The sequence below is a fragment of the Rhinopithecus roxellana genome, chromosome 12 (assembly GCF_007565055.1).
Source record: "Rhinopithecus roxellana isolate Shanxi Qingling chromosome 12, ASM756505v1, whole genome shotgun sequence".
Taxonomy (NCBI): Eukaryota; Metazoa; Chordata; class Mammalia; order Primates; family Cercopithecidae; genus Rhinopithecus; species Rhinopithecus roxellana.
The window spans coordinates 93,409,283-93,429,169 of record NC_044560.1 but is presented as its reverse complement, the minus strand read 5'-3'; the positions used below and the strand labels follow the sequence as shown (position 1 = coordinate 93,429,169).

The 19,887-nt window shown below is 37.6% G+C and overlaps 1 protein-coding gene across 1 annotated transcript in view; it reads left to right on the top strand.

The window, feature by feature from the left end:
- LOC104668995 (forkhead box protein J3) overlaps positions 1-19,887 on the top strand; it is a 143,184-nt gene that overhangs the window by 91,228 nt on the left and 32,069 nt on the right. Inside the window, exon 5 of the mRNA XM_030942341.1 lies at positions 12,388-12,471. Within this exon, the coding sequence (XP_030798201.1) occupies positions 12,388-12,471 (84 nt within the window). The remainder of the gene's footprint in view (positions 1-12,387; positions 12,472-19,887) is intronic.

Here is a 19,887-nt window from a genome sequence, read left to right as displayed (position 1 = left end):
TGTCAGTGTGTTGATTTTTCTTAATGTTTTCAAAAGACCAACTTTTAGTTGATAGTTTGTATTTTTTAAACCTCTTTAGTTTTGCTCTGACCTTTATTATTTCTATTTTCTTAATTTTTTTAGATTCAAGGTCTTGCTGTATTGCCCAGTCTGGAGGGAAGTGACATGATTGTAGCTCATTGCAGCCATGAACTCCAGGACTAACAGGATACCTCTCACCTCAGTCTCTTGAGTAGCTGGGACTATAGGCACATGTCACCATGCTAGGCTAATTTTTAAATATTATTTTAGAGATGAGACCAGCCCATTGCCCAGGCTGCATTATTTCTTTTCGTCTGTTAATTTTGTGTTTGGTTTGTTCTTGCTTTTCTGGTTCTCGAAGTGCATTGTTAGATGTTTATTTGAAATCGTTCTGCTTTTTTTGATGTAAGCATTTATTGTTATAAACTTTCCTTTACCTCTGCTTTTGCCGTATTCTATAGGCTTTGGTATGTTGTGTTTTCATTTTCATTTATTTCAAGAAAGTTTTTTATTTCCTTCTTAATTTCTTCGTTGACCCAATAGTCATTCAGGAGCATTTTGTTTACTTTCCCATTATTTGTAGAGTTTCCAAAGTTCCTCTTGTTGTTGCTTTCTAGTTTTAGTCCATGTTGTCTGAGACTATACTTGGCATAATTTTGATTTAAACTTTTTTTTGAGACTTTTTTTGGGACCTAACGAATGGTCTGTCTTGGGGAATATTCCATATACTGATGGGAACAATGGGTATGCTGCAGCTGTTGGATAAAATATTCTGTAGATGTCTTTTAGGTCCTATTGTTTGGGTGCAGTTTAAATCCAATGTTTCTTTGTTTGATACTTGTTTTATGTATCTGGTTCCTCTGGTGTTGGATGCATATGTATTTAGAGTTTTTATATCTTCTTGGTGAATTGATCCTTTATCATTATATGATGACTGTCTTTGTCTCTTTTGGTTGTTTTTGACTTAAAGTCTGTTTTATCTAATGCAACTATCTCTGCTTATCTTGGTTACTGTTTGTGTGGAATATCTTTCTCCATTCCTTTGCTTTCAGTCAGGTGAAGCAAGTTTCTTGTAGGCAGCATATAGTTGGGTCATGGTTTTTGTTTTTTGTTTAAATCCATTCAGGTTGTCTAGATCTTTTAAGTGGAAAATTTAATCTGTTTACATTCAAGGTTGTAATGGATATGTGAGGATTTATTTTTATCATTCTGTTAATTATTTTCTGGTTGTTTTATATCTTGTGTTCTTTTCTCTCTTGTTGCTTATTGCAATTTGGTAGTTTTCTGTAGTGGTAACATTTGAGTTTTTTTCTCTTCTTTATTTGTGTGTTTGTTCTATCAGTGAGTTTTTTACCTCTCTGTGTCTTCTTGATGGTAGATACCATCCTTTTGCTCATGGACATAGGACTCCCTTAAGCCCTTTTTTGTGGGATTTGTCTAATGGTCATGAATTCCTTCAGTTTTTGTATTTCTGGGAAAGACTTTATTTCGCTTCAGGGTCACTTTCCTGGGAATGGTATTTTTTACCTACATGCTGTGTTCTTTCCAGCACTTTGAATATATCATCCCATTCTCTCCTGGTCTGTAAGGTTTCTGCTGAGAAATCCACTGTTAGTCTGATGAAGGTTCTCTTATAATAATAGACTACTTTTTCTTGGTTTTTTAGAACTTTGTGTTTGACTTTTGCCAGTTTAAGTATAATGTGTCACAAAGAAAATCTTTTTGGGTTGTATCTATTTGGGGATCTCTGAGCTTCCTGTACCTGGATGTCTAAATCTCCTGCTATAATAGATTGGTAAGTTTTCTGCTGTTACTTTGTGAAATAAAGCTTTCTTTGCCTTTCATCTTCAGTTTTTGGAACACCCAGAATTTGTCTACTTTGGTCCCTTTATGGTGTCCCACATGTCACATATGCAGTGGTGGGCCGGGTAGATTGCTGTGTCCTTGGTCCCCTGGGCAGCATGTGTGGCATGAATGATGGCAGTAGTGGCAGGAGAGCCCGCTTTCATTCTTTTTTTTTTTTTTTAAACCTTATTGAGTTATTTCTAAAAGATCTCTCTTCAAGTTCTGAGATTCTTCTTTCTGTTTGATCTAGTCTATTGTTGAAGCTCTCAAATGAATTTTTAAAATTTCATTTATTGAATTCTTTCATTCCAGGATCTGTTTTTGGTTCTTTTTAATGATATCTGTCTCTGGTGAATTTCTCATTCATATCCTCAATTGTTTTTCTGGTTTCTTTGTACTGTTTATTTGCGTTCTCTTGTATCTCACTGAGCTTCTTTAATATTATTATTTCAAATTTCTTTTCAGGTATTTCATAAATTTCATGTTCATTGGAATCTGTTGTTGGAGAAATACTGTGTTTCTTTGGAGGTTCCCCCCCACCACATTTCTTGTGTTTTTATGTTGATGTCTGTGCATCTAATGTAGCAGTTACTTCTTCCAATTTTTTAGGTTGACTTTCCTAGGGGAAGACTTTTTCCTGAAGATATATCTGTGAGACGCCTGTTGCATGGAACACTTTAGCTTTGATTCTGAGTGTATGTAGCACTGTAGCCTCCATATGATTTCTTCAGTTGTAAATGGCATCAGTGATTTTTGTGTTTTTCTCAGTGACTTGGGCTAAAGTCATTAGTGGAGGCTGTGGCAAGGCTTTGCTAAGGATGAGGATGCTCAGTAGGCCAGTTCTTGGGCCCTGGTGATGGTAGTGGTGGGTTGGATGTTCCTGTCCTTGAGACCCTTGGTAGTGTTCTGGTTTTAGTGGGTCCAAATGGGCCATTCTTCAGCCTCAAGACAGCTTGGTTGGTTAGTTACTGACCGTGGCAGCAGTGGGCTGGACAGTTGGTGTGTCTTCATTCCCCTGGACAGCGTGGGTGATGGCAGTAATGGTGGTGGGACAACCCTCAGGTTCTGAAGTGGTATGAATTGATGTTATCAGTGGCTGTGAAGTGTGGGAGGGCCATTCCTCAGACCTCATGTATCACTCACTGGTGACTGGTGGTTGCGGTAGTGGCAAGCTGGGTGGGTTTGTCCTCAGGGCCCCAGGAAGTATGCACAGATGCCTGCCATGGTGGGTGGGGCAATCCTTGGTCCCCTAGGCAGTATGCTTTGGCACTTGGAGGGGCTGTGCCAGGCCAGAGTGGCTTGTCCTTAGGTGTACTTGGGCACTGGCTTTGGTGGGCAGAGTGGAGATGATCCCCAGGTGCTTTGGCATTGTGCTCAGGTAGCTGGAGCAGTGTTTGTGGTGGGCTGGGGAAGTCTGTCCTCAAGGTGTATACAAATATGCTGTGGCTATGCTGCTAGGGGTGGCAGAGTTGTCAGTGGCTGCAGCTGCAGGCAGTTCTCAGGCTTCAGAGAGTGTGTGCTTCAGCCCCTGATGGAGTTGTCAGGAAGCTCACTGCTAGTCTCAGGGCCCTCATAGGGATTCTCCTGTGGTTAGGGTTACAGACATTCATAATGAAAATGTGGACCTCTGGGAATCACTCACTTATCCTTTTCCCTCAGTGGGCAGCCTCTCCAGGATTCCAGGTGAGCTGGCCGCCTGCTTCCCTCTCCTCCTCCTTCCCTGCCTCAGGTGTTTCTTGTTACTTCTTTGTTAAATTCTAGTGTTCTCTCTTAGATGCTGTGTTTGAAATGTGATTATCTGCTTGCTATTTGGTTTTTCTAAGTGCAGGAGGCAAGTACCAGATCTGTTTCACTTTCTTAATAGTGTCTTTTGACAAAACATTTATAATTTTGGTGAATTGTTCAATCTTCTTTGGGTTGGTTGCACTTTTGATATCATAGCTAAGAAAAGATTTCCTAATCCAAGGTTACAAAGATTTACGTTTATCTTTTCTAAAAGTTTCACAGTTTTATCCCTTCCGTTTAGATCTTTGATCCATTTTGATTAATTTTTACATGTGGTGTGAGTTAGGAGACCCAGTTTCATTCTTTTGCATGTGGACCATTTTCTTGGCACTAATTGTTGAAAAGATGGTTTTACTGTTGAATTGTCTTGGTAGTCTGGAAAACAATTTGACCATAAATGTATAATACATGGATTTACTTCTAGACTGTCATATCAGTTCCACTGATCTGTATGTCTGCTCCTATGCCAGCGTCACACTGTCCTGATTACTACAACTGTATAATAAGTTTTGAAGTCTGAGAATGTGAATCCTCCAAGTTCTTCTTTTTCAAGGTTATGTTGGCTATTCTGGGTTCCTTGACATTACAATATATATTTTAGGATTATCTTGTCAATATCTGCAAAAACCAGCCGGGATTTTGATAGAACTTACATAGAATCTATATATACATCGATTTGGGGAGTGTTGCCATCTTAACATTAAGTCTTCCATCTGTCAGCACATGATGTCTTTAAAAAGCTGATGAGCAAGATCCTACCTCTATAAAAACAAACAAAAAAACTAAATTTAGTTCAGTGGACCCAAGTAGTATATTGAGGGTTTAGCAAAATATATATGAAAGTATTCCCTCCTCCAGTATCTGACCTTATATTATTTTGTGTTAATCTTAAGATATTATCCTTTCTTACCTCCTACAATTTCTATGAAAGAACAAGCACACAAATATATGGCAAATCCTAAATCTTAAGGGCAGAAAAGGACCTTTAAAATCATCTACTACAACTTTTATATAATTATTGCAGAGAACAATTACTAAAGAGAGTTATGCCTAGGAAAGGTAATTTGACTAACCCCAAAAGATTTGTGTTTTCATTTAGCTTGCAAGGAAATAGATGATAAAAAAATAAAATAGTTGATTGGATTCATCATTCTACATGGAATTTATAGATCTAAATAGGAGAATGTTTTTTGCAATTGTGGAGCAGAGATGAGTATCCTTCAACAAAATTACAGGCTATCAAATACTTCGTAAGCCTGACATTTTGAAAATGTAAGTACAAAAGCCAGAGTAATAATGCTTTAGAATCTGTTAGAATTGTATTTGAAATCTGGACTCAATATTTACAAGATGGTATGTTTGTTTTAGTTTTATGTGTGACAATTGATGGGTAGTTAGTTACATTCAAAAGATGTTGTCCATTTTGGTACACATACCTTTAAAACCAGGGATATTTAAGTAACTCATCAAGTGAGTAGAAGATAGCTAAAAAATCATACCATGTCAGGTGTAGAAAAAATATTTGACAAAGGTTAACACTCATCCAGCAAACTACCAATAAAGAGAGAATTTCCTTAACTTGATTAGAAACATTTATGAAAAACCTACAGTTTATATTTTACTCTGAGATTGAGAACAAAGCAAGGATGTTTACATTCAACCACTTTTATTCAAAATTCTATTAGAGGCCCTAGCCAATGGAGTAAGGCAAGAAAAAGAAATAAAAGGCATCCAGATTGAAAAAGGATAAGTAAGCCTGTCTTTATTTGCAAACATTAGATCCTAAGGAATCTATGGAAAAAACTACTAGAAATAATATGTGAGTTTAGCAAGGGTACAAGCTGCAAGGAAGGAATGCTTGGAAAATGAAGTTAACAAAAGCAAGATAATGAAATACTGTAGGGATACATTTTAACGAAATATATGTGGACCTGTTCACTGAAAACTGCAAAACATTACCAAGAGAACTAAGGGCAGATCTACATGAATGGAGACATATATAGTATGTTTGTGGAGTGGAAGACTCAATGTTAGATGCCATTCCTCCCCAGGTAGATTTATAGAGTTAATGTAAACTCAATTAAAAAAATCCTAGGCTGGGTGCAGTGGCTCACACCTGTAATTCCAGTGCTTTGGGAGGCTGAGACAGGAGGATCACTTGAGTCCAGGAGTTCAAGACCAGCCTGGGCAACATACAAAAAAGAAGACGAATTTGCCAGATGTGGTCGTGCATGCCTATGGTCCCAGCTACTTGGGAGCCTGAGGTGGGAAGATCTCTTGGGCCTGGAGGATGAGGCTGCAGTGAGCCATGATTATGCCACTACACTCCAGCCAGGGTGATGGAGATCCTATCTAAAAAAGGAAAAAAAAAAATCCTCATAGGCTTCATTTTTAGAAATTGGCATGCTGGTCCTCTTATTTATGTGGAAATGCAAAGGGCCTAAAATAGGCAAAATAATTTTGGAAAAAACCAAAGTTGGGCAAACCACTGCCAGCCCACAGGTCAGCTTGTGGCGGTGGTGGTGGGGAACCAAAGTTGTAGGATATATACTGCCTGATTTCTAATTTTTACACAGTTAACAATAATTAAGACAAAATGTTATTGGCGGCCGGGCATGGTGGCTCACCCTGTAATTACAGCACTTTGGGAGACTGAGATGGGCAGATCACTTGAGGTCAGGAATTTGAGACCAGCCTGGCTAACGTGGCGAAATCCCATCTCTACTAAAAATATAGAAAAATTAGCTGGTCATGGTGGTACACACCTGTATTCCCAGCTACTTGGAAGGCTGAGGTGGGAGAATTGCTTGAATCTGGGAGGTGGAGGTTGCAGTGAGTGAGATCACGGCACTCCACTCCAGCCTGGGTGACAGAGTGACTCCCGTCTCAAAAAATAAAAAAATAAAAAATGGTATTGGCATAAGGATAGACATGTAGATCAATAGAATAGAGTTTAGAAATAGACTGGTGTGTGTGTGTGTGTGTGTATTTTGATAGAGGTACCGATGTAATTCAGTAGGGAAATGTTATAATATTTTAAAGAAATTATGCTGTATATCTGAGTGGACAAAAAATTAATATTGCTCCATATCACACACTTATACAGAAAATTAACTCTAGGTATACCAGAGACCTAAACATGGATGTTAAGACTATAAAACTTCTAGAAGAAAACAGTGGAGAATATATTTGCTATCTTGGAGTAGGCAAATTAAAGAAAAACATATAAATCATAGACCATAAAATGAATATTTGATAGATTGGACTTTATTGAATCAAAAGCTTTCTGCTTCTTACGAGGTTCCATTATGAAAACAGATAACCACAGATTGTGAGGGGATACTCACAGTACATATTCACATAGAAATGACTTGTTATTCGGAATATTAAAAAGTCGCGTAACAGAAATAGCCTATATTCTTATAATCCAAATAAAACATGGGCAAAAGATATGAATAGACACTTTACAAAGGATAATATATGGGTGGCAAATAAGTACATGTAAAGATGTACAACATCTTTATTTGTTAGAGAAATGCACTTAAAAATCACTGAGGCGCAACCACACATCAGTAGAGAGAGTATAATTGAAAAGGCTTAAAATACCAAGTGTTGGCAAGAAGGGAACAGCTGTATTGTCATACACTGTCGGGAGTGGAAAATAGTTTGACAGTTTGAGTTCACTTGTATGAAATGCTAGAAAATACACAATGATGGGAATCAGTGGTTGTGTAGGATGAGAGAAGGTGAAGGAAAGGGAATTGCTTCCTGAGTCACACAAGGGAGATTTTTAGGGTTCTGTATTTTTAGTGTTGGTTACATGAATGTATACAATTGTCAGACTTTCTTAAACTGCACACTTAAAATGGGTGCATTTTATTTTTGTTTAAATATACTTCAGCAAAGTTGATTTAAAAATAAAACTAAATTGAGTGTGATGGCTCATGCCTGTAATCCTAGTGCTTGGGATGCCTAGGTGGGAAGATCCTTATAGACCAGAAGTTCAAGACTAGCTTTGGCAACATAGCAAGACCCTGTCTCTACAAAAAGATAAAGGAAAATGTTAGCTGGGCCTGGTGGCAGGTACTTATCGTCCTATCTACTCAGGAGGCTGAGGAAAGAGTGTTGATTAAGCCCAGGAGTTTGAGGTTGCAGTGATCTATGATTGTGTGCCACTGTGTTCCAGTGTTGGCACCAGAGCAAGACCTTGCCTCAACACCCTTTTCCCTGCCAAACAAAAAAAACAAAAAAAACCCCACTTAAACAAAAACCTCCTGTTTCCTACTTGCTCCACATGAGCCTAGTGGTATAGACCCTACTCTGGGAGGAAATTGAACTGAGCCCGTGTTTGTTGATTGGCTATCTAAAATGTCAGTTCAGTTTTTGTGAGATTTCTATATTGTCTAACAAGGAAGAGCAAAGGTAACTGCTTCTTAGATGGCTGGATGTGGTGGCTCACCTGTAACCTCAGCATTTTGGGATGCCCAAGGGAGGGGGATCACTTGAGCCCAAGAGTTTGAGACCAACCTGGGCAACATGACAAGGCCCCATTTCTACAAAAAATCAGAAAACTAGGCAGGTGCAGTGGCTCACACCTGTAATCCCAGCACTTGGGAGGCAGACCGCCTGAGTTCAGGAGTTTGAAATCAGCCTGGCCAACATGGTGAAACCCCGTCTCAAGTGAAAATACAGAAATTATCTGGGCATGACGGTGGGCGCCTGTAATCCCAGCTACCTCGGAGGCTAAGACAGGAGACTTGCCTGACCCCAGGAGGCGGAGGTTGGAGTGAGCTGAGATTGCGCCACTGCACTCCAGCCTGGCCAACAGAGGAGTGAGACTCTGTCTCTAAAAAACAAACAAACAAAAAAAACAACAACCAGGCGTGGGGGTGGAATGTACCTGTGGTCTCAGCTACTTGTGAGGCTCGGGATCACTTGAGCTTGGGAGGTCAAGGCTGCATTATGCCATGATCGTGCCACTGTGTTTAGAAAAAAAGAAAAGAAAAGCGGAGAGGTACTTTTTTGGTGGTAAAATATACATAACATAATTCTTACCATTTGAATCATTTTAGGTGTACAGTTCAGTAATATTAAGTTCATTCACATTGTTGTACAGTCATCACTACCATCCATCTCGAGAACCTTTTCATCTTCCGCTTAAATTCTTTACTCATTAAACAATAAGTGCCTATATTCCTTTCCCCTCATCCCCTACCAACCATCATTCTACTCTTTGTCTCTAAGAATTTTACTACTTATAAGTGGAATCATAGAATATTTGTCCTTCTGTGACTGGCTTATATGTCAGAGTATCTATCCCTTTTGTTTTTTTGGAGACGGAGTCTCACTCTGTTGCCCTGGCTGGAGTGCAGTGGTGTGATCTGGGCTCACTGCAAGCTCCGCCTTCTGGGTTCTTGCCATTCTCCTGCCTCAGCCTCCCAAGTAGCTAGGACTACAGGTGCCTGCCATCATGCCTGGCTAATTTTTTGTGTGTTTTTTTTTTTTTTTTAAAGTAGAGACAGGGTTTCACTGTGTTAGCCAGGATGGTCTCGATCTCCTGACCTCGTAATCTGTCTCCTCGGCCTCCCAAAGTGTTGGGATTACAGGTTGAGCCACTGCCCCCGGCTAGAATATCCCTCCTTTTTAGGCTGAATAATACTCTGTTGGATGTATGTGGTGTATTTGTTTATCCATGTATCCTTCAGTGCACACTTGGGCTGCTTTACCTTTTGGCTGTTGTGAGTAATATTACTATGAACATGAGTGTGTAAATACTTGACTTTCTGCTTTCGTATCTTTTGGATATATATCCAGAAGTGGAATTGCTGGATCATTTGGTAATTCCATTTAATTTTTTTAGGAATTGCCATATTTTCTACAGTGGTTACACCTTTACACATTTCTATCAGCAGTGCATAAGAGTTTCAGTTTCTCTACGTGCTTGCCAATACAGGTTGAGCATTCTTAATCTGAAAATTTGAAATACAAATGCCATAAAATCTAATACTTATTGAGCACCAACATGATGCTACTAGTGGAAAATTCCATGCCTCACCTCATATGATGGATTACAGTTAAAATTTTGTTTTCATGCACAACATTATTAAAATGATTACAAAAAATTACCTTCAAACTATGTGTATAAGAGTTTATATGAAACATAAATCAATTTTGAGCTTTAGACTTGGGTCCCATCCCCAAGATACTTCATTAGTTATATGCAGGTATTCCAAAATCTGAAAAAATCTGAAATCCAAAAGATTTCTGATTTCAAGCATTTTGGATATCTGGATAAGGGATACTTAGCCTGTACTTGCTATTTTCTGTGTTGTTTTTTTTTTTTTTTTTTTTTTCGTCATAGACATCCTAGTGGGTATAAAGTGTTATCTCACTGTGGTTTTGCTATGTGAAGAGGAATTTTAAGGTCTCTTTATTCATACCTGTGATTTCAGAGGTCAGACTCAAATACTTTGTTAGTCTGAACTGTTTGGTGGAAGATTTCACAATTACTTTTGTGAATCTTTAATTATTAGAATTTGCATTTAGGCATTCAGGATTTTATGAATACCTAGTGGATAGTAACAGGCCATGGGCAAGTTTTTTCCCTTTTGTTGATTTATTTGTGACAAGCCACAACCATTCATATTTTGTGTGGAAGAAGAGATATCTATTTGTTTTTGTAATTTTATTGAAATGTTTACTGACAAATCAGTGTAAAGTTTGGACATTGAATGGTTTCCCCAGATTAATACACGTATACACACCCATCCAAAACAAAACTAAACGCTGGAGTTTATTGTTTCTATGAAAAATGGTTTTTAAACTGTTGTCCAATGAAGTTTGGTATTTTCTCTCCTACTTTATTTTTAATTTTTATAAGAACTCAGTGTAAAATTTTTCCCCTTTGCATTTATTTTGAAACTTGCTGGCCAAACCTAAATCATTGTTTTCCCAAAATCATTGTTTTCCCGTTTTTAGTGCTTTTTGTAGCATCTACATTTTACAGGGTTCTTGGCAAGTTCATAGGTCCTACCTAGCAGATTCTTACCAGGTCTGGTAGACTCTTAGCTGAAATGTAGTGACTGTTTTGAAAAGATAACATAGAAATACCCCAGCAGTGGCTGGGTGATGAAATGAGTGTTAAGCTCGGGTACCTGCGTAGACCAGGATCCGAGACATAGACACCTACCTTGTACACCAACAGTGTACACTGGCATGTACATAGTAACACCCAGTACACTGATATTCTTGATGCAGTTTGTTAAACAGCTTTTTTTTGCCTTCTCATTTCAACAGATGTTAATTGAGTACTTGCTTCGTGTCTGACATTGTGCCTGGCACTGTGGATATAGAAACAAATAAAATAGTCCCCTACCCTTAAGGAATACATACATATAGCCTAGAAGGGGATACAGACCTGTAAACAGAATTGAATGTTAATTGCAAACAATGGTCTAAATGTGTAAAAAGTATAGAGATCTTGCAGAGGGAGAGAGTGATGAATTCTTGGGTATGGCAGGAAGATCAAAGAAGGATTCCTTTGGATAATATGAGGTAAAATTTGAAGGTGGAATATGGATTTGTCATTGGTGTGGTGGGCATTACAAGTAGCGCGGTCAGCATGTAGGACAGGATCAGATAAACAACATGGTATGTTCAAGAAAGTATAAGGAGATGATTCATGTTGGGCATAAAGTGTGAGGATTGATAGGTCAGGGTTGTATTTCCCGTCATTGTCAAATGTTGCCTTAAAAAACAGCTTAGGAAGATTAATGAGATAGTAGAGACGAAGACTAAATTTGGATATGACCACTGGGATTTATTGTAAAACTAGGATATACATTGTGTTTCTGTTTCTGAAATGCGTATCTTCCTCCTTTCCCTCTTTCCCTTTCTTGAACTCCCCTCTTCATGCTTTCCTCCCCCATGTGTATGTATAGAGGCAGGATAATTGAAGGAAAAAGAGCTGAAAATCCGACTGTTTCTGTTTGTCTTTGTTCCTGGTTCTCACAACTTTAAATGGGAAAGCCACTTTATCTTTCTGTGTTTTGCTATTCTTGTTTGTATAATGTTTGCAAACTGTATCTAGGGATCTGTGCTTTTCCAAAGTTTTTTTTTTTTTTTTTTTTTTTGGAGAGTCACACTTTCTGAGTGCCTGGAACACAGTAGGTGCTCCATACATATTTTCAAATGAATGCTGTGATAACTTGTATCAAAAAGTAAGAGAGAATAGTTAAGTCATGACAGAGTAAGCAGTAAAAAATTTATGCACATATCTTTGCTTCTTAGGAACACTTACTATATAAAATGTGTTCTAGCAGTTTGTCTTTAAAAATGTTTCACTAACCATGTAGATTTGTGAGGTCCCAGGATATAGAAACTACAGTATCTTTATACATTAAATTCTTTTCATGTCATATAATTAACATCTGTTCAATTGAGAATCACTGTATATTAAAAATGTGTTTTGTTGATCATTTTCTGTTTAAATTTTGGTGTGGCAGAAGTTCTTAGATTTGGATTCTTCAGCTTATGAATGTTTTCTTTTAATAATGTAATTATAAGTGGATATATTTTCTTATATAATCTTTTTCTCAGTTCAAAACAAGTGTTTCTTATGCTATTTTTCCATTGTATTTGCAGAATGTTTGCTTTTGATGCAAAGGATTATAAAAATCCATTTTAATATCATAGGGTTGCTGTACTATACTGTTAATATAATTTCTTTACCTCTAGGGGTCCTATTGGGCAATAGACACCAATCCGAAGGAAGATGCGCTGCCTACTCGGCCAAAGAAGAGGGCACGATCTGTAGAACGGGTAAAGGCTCTTTGTCATAAATTTAGTATAATGCATTGAATATGTCTGAAATACAAATATTGAAAGTTCTTTTCCAATGTAGCACATGTAACTATAATGAAAGTAAGTTTTTATTTGTGTAGCATTTTACGTTTTTCAGAATACTTTTCAGACTCATTTTATTTGATCTTAACTCTAAGGGGCAGTTTAGGACTTAAGTAAAAGGTTTTGTCATAATTAGGGCGCAGCTGTTGTTTGAGACTTGAATCCAGCTCTCTTGAGTTTTAGTTTGGTATTCTTTTCTCTGCATCTACAACATTTAGGAATAGTTTTATGTAACACAGCTATTCCCTTCTATTATAGAGGATCAGTTTGGTTGCATTGAATTTTCCCCATTGTCCTCAAAATACCTTTTCCTGATTCTGTCCATTTAATAGTCATTTTGTACACAACATTTCTAAGTTGTGTGTGTGTGTGTATTGCTTGTAAGATAATTCTTACTTGTGAATTAATGGTTAAAATTAGTTTGCAAGAGTGAAACAAAAAAGGAACTATAGTTAATATCCTAAGTTGTCTATTTTAACATATTTTTAGTCAGCACTTTGACTGCCATCAGCTTTCCTCATCCTTTCTGCATTTCCAGCATCTCAGCTAATACATACAAACACATATCCATCCTACCTTACTGTTCTTCAAGACCCATTTCAAATGTTAACTGCTTTGTGAAGCTTCCCTTACTCTTTTCCATTTGTGTTCTTCTAGAATTTTTATAAAACTCTTTTATAGAATTTCCCACACTTTGTAGAAATTATTTGTTTTTATATTTGTCTCCTCTACTGGAATATGTGCCCTTTAAGGGCAGAGAAAATACCTTACATTTGTATCTCCTGTGTTACCATTTTTCACAGCTTATAATAGATACTAGTAAATGTTTGCAGCATGAATCAGGGCAAAGAGAATAGGATAAGATGAAAGAAACTGAGTAAATGCTTGGTCAAATAAATTTGTTGTATGCCCATTCCGGGTAAAGGGTTAAAACTTTTGAGCCTCAAAGATAAAGATCTCAAACTGTGATTAGGTTGGGATCACATGAGTCCATGAGGTATAACAGCAGTGAGATTTAGTAAGGAGGATTTATTGGATTCAGCAGAGGGAATTCAGTAAGCCAGTTATCGGGATATATAAAATGAATTATTTGGCCAGAACAACTTTTGACTTTACACAAACCAGAGTTTAAGAAGTTAAAGTTTAGTATTGGTGACATGGTCTTCTGGTAACAGAACTAGACAATTTTTTTTTTTTTTTTTTTTTTTTTTGAGATGGAGTCTCGCTCTGTTGCCCAGGCTGGAGTGCAGTGACGCGATCTCAACTCACTGCAACCCCCACCTCCTGTGTTCAAGCCATTCTCCTGACTCAGCCTCCCAAGTAGCTGGGATTACAGGTGCCCACCGTGCCTGGCTTTTTTATATTTTTAGTAGAGATAGGGTTTTGCCTGTTGGCCAGGCTGGTTTCGAACTCCTGACCTCAGGTGATCCACCCACCTTGGCCTCTGAAAGTGCTGGGACTACAAGCGTGACCCACCACGCCCGGCCAGAGCTAGACAGTTTTACAAGAGATGTTGATAAGCTCAGTATGTTATCATTTGAGAAGGAATGAACAAACATCAGTTTCTGCTCTCCTGCCTTTGCCTTTTTTTTTTTTTTTGAAGCACTCCTCTCAGCTTATATCCAGCCTTTGCCTTTTAAAGTAAGCTTAATTCATGGACATTATATGAATATATGGAGTATAAAACATTTAGCAGCTGTTGCCAGAATTTGAAGGAAGGAGAGAAAAATCCACATTTTAAAAAACACATAGCATTGTTAAACAATTTGGAAAAGATTGTTTGAAGAGCTGAAGAAGTGTGGTCTTCTCTATTTGCTTTTTTCTTCTGAAGTTCCTGGAATTTCAGTTATTTTTGCAAGTTGGAATTGGGTTAACAACTGTGCATTTCTTTTGGATATTAAGCTTGCCTTTTATTCTCTTTACCTTGTTTTATTTTCTTAAAGCAATCCCTAGTTTTGAGAGTCTTCCTTTTTTTTCTGAGACTATATGCAGTTTTATAGTGGAGGCCTAAAGAAATACAGGATTCAGGTTACAAAAGCATGTGTTATTGAATGTACATTTTGTACATATATTTTCTGTATTCATTTTCTACTGTTTTTTGATCATCACTTTAAAATATAAAATATTCGGAAATTTACTTTTGTGGTATATTTTCACAAAATGTTCATAACCATACAAGGGTCTTTCGATTACTAATGCTGATATTCATTTTGGCCTAAGCTGGGTATTGGTTGCCCCTGTAGGAGCATACAAAGAGGTTGGCTATAAGCAAAGGGCATATAATTAGGGGGACAGATACTGTTTAACAAATATACTAAAATATAGTGTTCTTACGAAACATAATTTCCTGCCCTGATAAACTGAATTACCTGTATTTTTCCTTTAGAGTTTTTTTTAGAGTGGGAGGTGAGAGGTTATATAATATATAGTATTTTTGGTAGGACAGAGTGTATATTTTAAGTAACCACTGGGTTTTTATCTAAGGAAATGCCTAGGGCAAATAGTGATGGTCCTGAACATGACCTTCAGACGTTTAAAGGATAAAAGTTAAATGTAGATGGTAAATACATTGATACCCCTGTAAGTTCCTTATTAAATTTCTGAAATTTGTGATTTCTTTGTCCATATGTAAACATTGAACTTCTATGTGAAAAAATAAAATAATTTCACACATTTTAAATTTTGAAGTAATGAACTTTTGATGGAACAGAGAAGGCTTTTTTTTCCTTTTTCCTTTTTCCTTTTTTTTTTTTTTTGCTTTTTTGGAGACTGGGTTTCACTCCATCACCCAGGCTAGAGTGCAGTGGTACCATCATGGCTGGCTCACTGCTGCCTCCACTTCCTGGGCCCAGGTTGATCCTCCTACCGCAGCCACCTGAGTAGCTGGGACTACCACCACACCCAGCTACTTTTAAATTTTTTTGTAGAGATGGGGTCTTGCCATGTTGCCCAGGCTGGTCTCAAACTCCTGGACTGAAGTAGTCCACCCACTTCAGCCTCTCAAAGTGCTGGGATTATAGGTGTGAGCCACTGCGCCTGGCTGAAAAAAGACTTTCTAAACTCCTAAAGAGAAGTGATTTTAATGCAAGCAAGAACATCATTATGTCTTAAATGGAAAATAAAGCTTGACAGTTACCTCCATCCTAATAATATTTTTTCTTTATTATTTTATTTATTTATTTATTTATTTATTTATTTATTTATTTTTTCTTTTGAGACAGAATCTCACTCTGTCACCCAAGCTGGAGTGTAGTGGCGCCATCTTGGCTCACTGCAGCCTCCGCCTCCTGGGTTCAAGTGATTCTCCTGCCTCAGCCCCTCCAAGTAGCTGGGATTACAGGTGTGCACCACTATGCCCAACTAATTTTTGTATTTTTAGTAGAGATGGGGTTTCACCATGTTGGCCAGGCTGGCTCCATCATAATATGCTTAACCCAGTTCTCTGGAATACTTACCTGTCCCCTCCATTTACATGAGCATAAGCCTGTGCTCTCTCTTCTATTATTATTATATTTCTTTCTTCTTTTCTTAATCCCTGAGTTAGTTTATAAATCTCCTTTTCCTTTTACAAATTTATTTCTTCTTATCATTTTTAAATCATATAATGGTCCCAAAGACCTTAAACAAATTGAATAAAATTTCAGTTTATTGAAAAGATATTGAATAAAATGGTGAGACAGACTTCTCTAGTAGGAATCTCATGTTTCTTTTCTGACTTTACAACTTACTAGTTCCTGTGACTTTTGGCAAGTTGTTAAATTTTTTGCACTTTAGTGTTCTCAGCTATAAGTGAGAGGCTAAAAGTCAAAACAATAGAAGATTATGCTGAATTTATGTGCCAAATGGTTTTAAAAGGATTTTATGTGTATTAACTCATGTAATTTTTAAAATAACTCTGATGAAGTTGATGAACATGGATGTTAAGTGAGTTATCCAAGGTACTAAAAAATACCAAAGCCAGAATTTGAACTCAGATAGTCTTGCCTTCACAGTCTGTGCTGTCTACAACTACATTATTCTTCCACTAGTATTTGCTATACTGAAGACTGCAACACTGGATCAGAATTCTTTTTACAGATGCATATTCTGTTGTGAGCTCATCATCCTTGATTTAAAGCAGAATTCCCTACATTAATTCAAACATACATAATTAAGTAACATAAATGTGATTATAAATGACAGAGCAAATATTAAGTAATGAATTTGGCACACCAACTGAAGTGACTCAAAATATATAATGCTGCCTGGGAAGACCTCTAAGGAAGAGGAATGAGACTTTGAGACTAATAATTTTGGTGCGAAAGTGGAGCTGTTTTTGTGTAGAAAATGCTAAAGGATGTTCCGCTTGGAGACACAGCATGCATGATTGACTAGTGAGTAAAAAGTACAGGTGGGCATAATTGAAGACCTTTTAAATTATTGTGAAGAACTTAGGCTAGAATGTGGATATTTAGATAAGGAGTAGACATATTTGGGTAGATAAACTAAAGGTATGAGATCAGGACTTTTACTTTGATTTGAAAGCCCATAGTGTTGAGAAGTGAATCAAAACAGTTAAGGTGTGTACTCTTCACAGAATAACCCATTGCAAGAGGAAGATGCTGAGTAGATACAGATGTTGTTGCAATGGTAATGACCTGAGCTAGGGATATATACATGAATGAGAAGGTTCTTTAGAAAACTAGCATGCTTTCTGAATGCTGTATACCTGTAATTATATGGAGTGTCATTTTATCAGTTTGACAGATCTTTATTTTGTAGATACTGTATGCCAGGCATTGTACCTAGGGTACTGTGGCACATACCAAGAAGAATAAGACACAAGACACATAATTTTAGGACAAAGGTAAAGGGTAGAAGGTATTTTAAGAAAGATAAACTATTGTGTGCAGAGGAAGGAGGGATTATTTCTTACTAGTATTGTCTGAGGAGGCTTCATAGGTTATGTGGCTTAGCTTTCAGGTGGAGATAGGCAGAGCAAAGTAGAGAGGATACCATTCAGGGTACATCTGTATAAATGAGGAGTAAATGTCTATCATGAAAAGTATTGTTCTAGATCCTGAGGAAACATCAATGAGCAAAACACAAAACCTACATCCTGTCCTCATGAAGTTTATATTCTGATTGAGGGGAGGAAATTTAGAGAGAGAAAGATATAAGTAAACACAAGATAAGAGGTCTTTATTAAAGGTATGGGGCAAAAAAGTATTAGGATTTGAGTGGGAACACAGTAGTTAATTTTGTCTGGATAAGATTTTCCTTTTTGAAGTTAATTTTCTTTATAAAAATTAATGCTTATCCGACCACACCTTTTGTATTCTAAGCACTGAGTTAATTGTTGAGGGGAACATTTGGTAAACAAGACAGTCATACCCTCTCCTCATGAAACTCTTACTCAAGCAGGAAGATAAACTGATAAGGTAGGATGAATGTACATTCCTGGTGTTGCTTATTGTCTCAGCATAACTACTAGTTCCACATTCATTCTCCAGATAGCATGTGGATGATAAATTATGTGGTCACAGTAAGATAAGGGTCTTTGAGAACGGTAGGGCCATGTAGCAGAGAGGCATAACAATCTAAGAATCAGGGAAGGTTTTTTTGAAGAAGTGATATTAATTGGAGGCCTGATGGATGAACTGAAATAGGACAGATTAGTGGGATTTGGAAGGTGAAAAACTGGTCGTAAAAAGGAATGCCCTCAAAGTGCAAGACAGGTCAGTGTGGCTGACCGAGCATGGAATCCAAGAAAGACAGTAATTCCTTATTTTTCAACTTTTTATGTCTTCTTTTTTCTTCTTCTTCTTCTCCTCCTCCTCCTCCTCCTCCTCCTCCTCTCCTCCTCCTCCTCATTCTTCTTCTTCCTCCTCCTCCTCCTCCTCCTCCTCCTCCTCCTCCTTCCTCCTCCTCCTTCCTCCTCCCCCTCCCCCCCTCCTCCTCCGCTTCTTCTTCTTCTTTTTTTTTTTTTCCTTTAATAGAGCTACATTTCCCAGGCTGTTCTCAAACTCCTGGGCTCCAGTAGTTCTCTTACCTTGGCCCCCCAAAGTGCTGGTATTAAGGTGTGAGCCACTTGTGCTTGGCCAGTTTCCTGACCTTTTTGCATTTTGCTTTTTAATTTGGGCTTGCAAGCAATTAAACTATTCCAAGGAAACATGTCAAGGAGTAGAAGGAACACGTATCTTAGGTAGTTTTTTAGCAGTAGATCATGCCTGTAATCGCAGCACTTTGAGAGTCCTGGGCATCAAGGTAAGACCCACCTCTCCATTTCTACCAAAAAAAAAAAAAGAGAAAGAAAGAAAACTGGGTGTGGTGGCACCTGCATCTAGTCCCAGCTACTGGAGAGGCTGAGGCCAGAGGATTGCATGAGCCCAGGAGTTTGAGGTTGCAGTGAGTCATGATTGTGCCACTGCACTCCAGCCTGAGCAACAGAGCAAGACCCTTTCTCAAAAAAAAGAAAGAAATGCCTTAAAACAGTGAGTGCTCCACATATAAGTGAAATTATACAGTATTTTCTATCTGTGGCTGGCCTATTTCACTTAGCATAATGCCCCGTAGACATTCATGTTGTCGCAAATGACAGAATTTCTTGTTCTTTAAAGACTGAATAATGTTTCATTGTGTATGTGTACCACATTGTTTCGACCCATTCATAGGCACTTTGGTTATTACCATACCTTGGCTGTTGTGAATAATGCTGCAGTGAACATTGGAGTACAAATATCTTTTCGACATACTGAATTTATTTCCTGTGGGTATGTACCCAGTAGTGGGATTGCTAGATCATATTGTAATTCTATTTTTAGTTTTTTGAGGAACCTCCATCCTGTTTTCCAAAATGGCTGTACTAATTTATAATACCACCAACAGTGTATAAGGATTTCCTTTTCTCCACAACCATGCCAACACTTGTCTTTTATCTTTTTGGTAATAACCAGTCTAACAGTTGTGAGATTATATTTTACTGTGGTTTTAATTTACATTTCTCTTACGATTAGAGATGTTGAGCATTTTTTCATGTATCTGTTGGCACTTGTATGTCTTCTTTTGAGAAATGACTGTTCAGGTTCTTTGCCCATGTTGAAATATGGTTATATGTGTTCTTGTTATTGAGTAGTTTGAGTTCCTTGTATATTTTGGATATTATTCCCTTTTCTGATATATTATTTGCATGTATTTTCTCCTAGTCTGTGAGTTATCTGTTTACCCTATTGTGTCCTTTGCTGTGCAGAAGCTTTTTAGTTTGATGCAATCCCATTTATCTATTTTTGCTTTCACTGCCAGTGATTTTGGGGTCACATCCAAGACATCTCTGCCCAAACCAGTGTCAAGGAG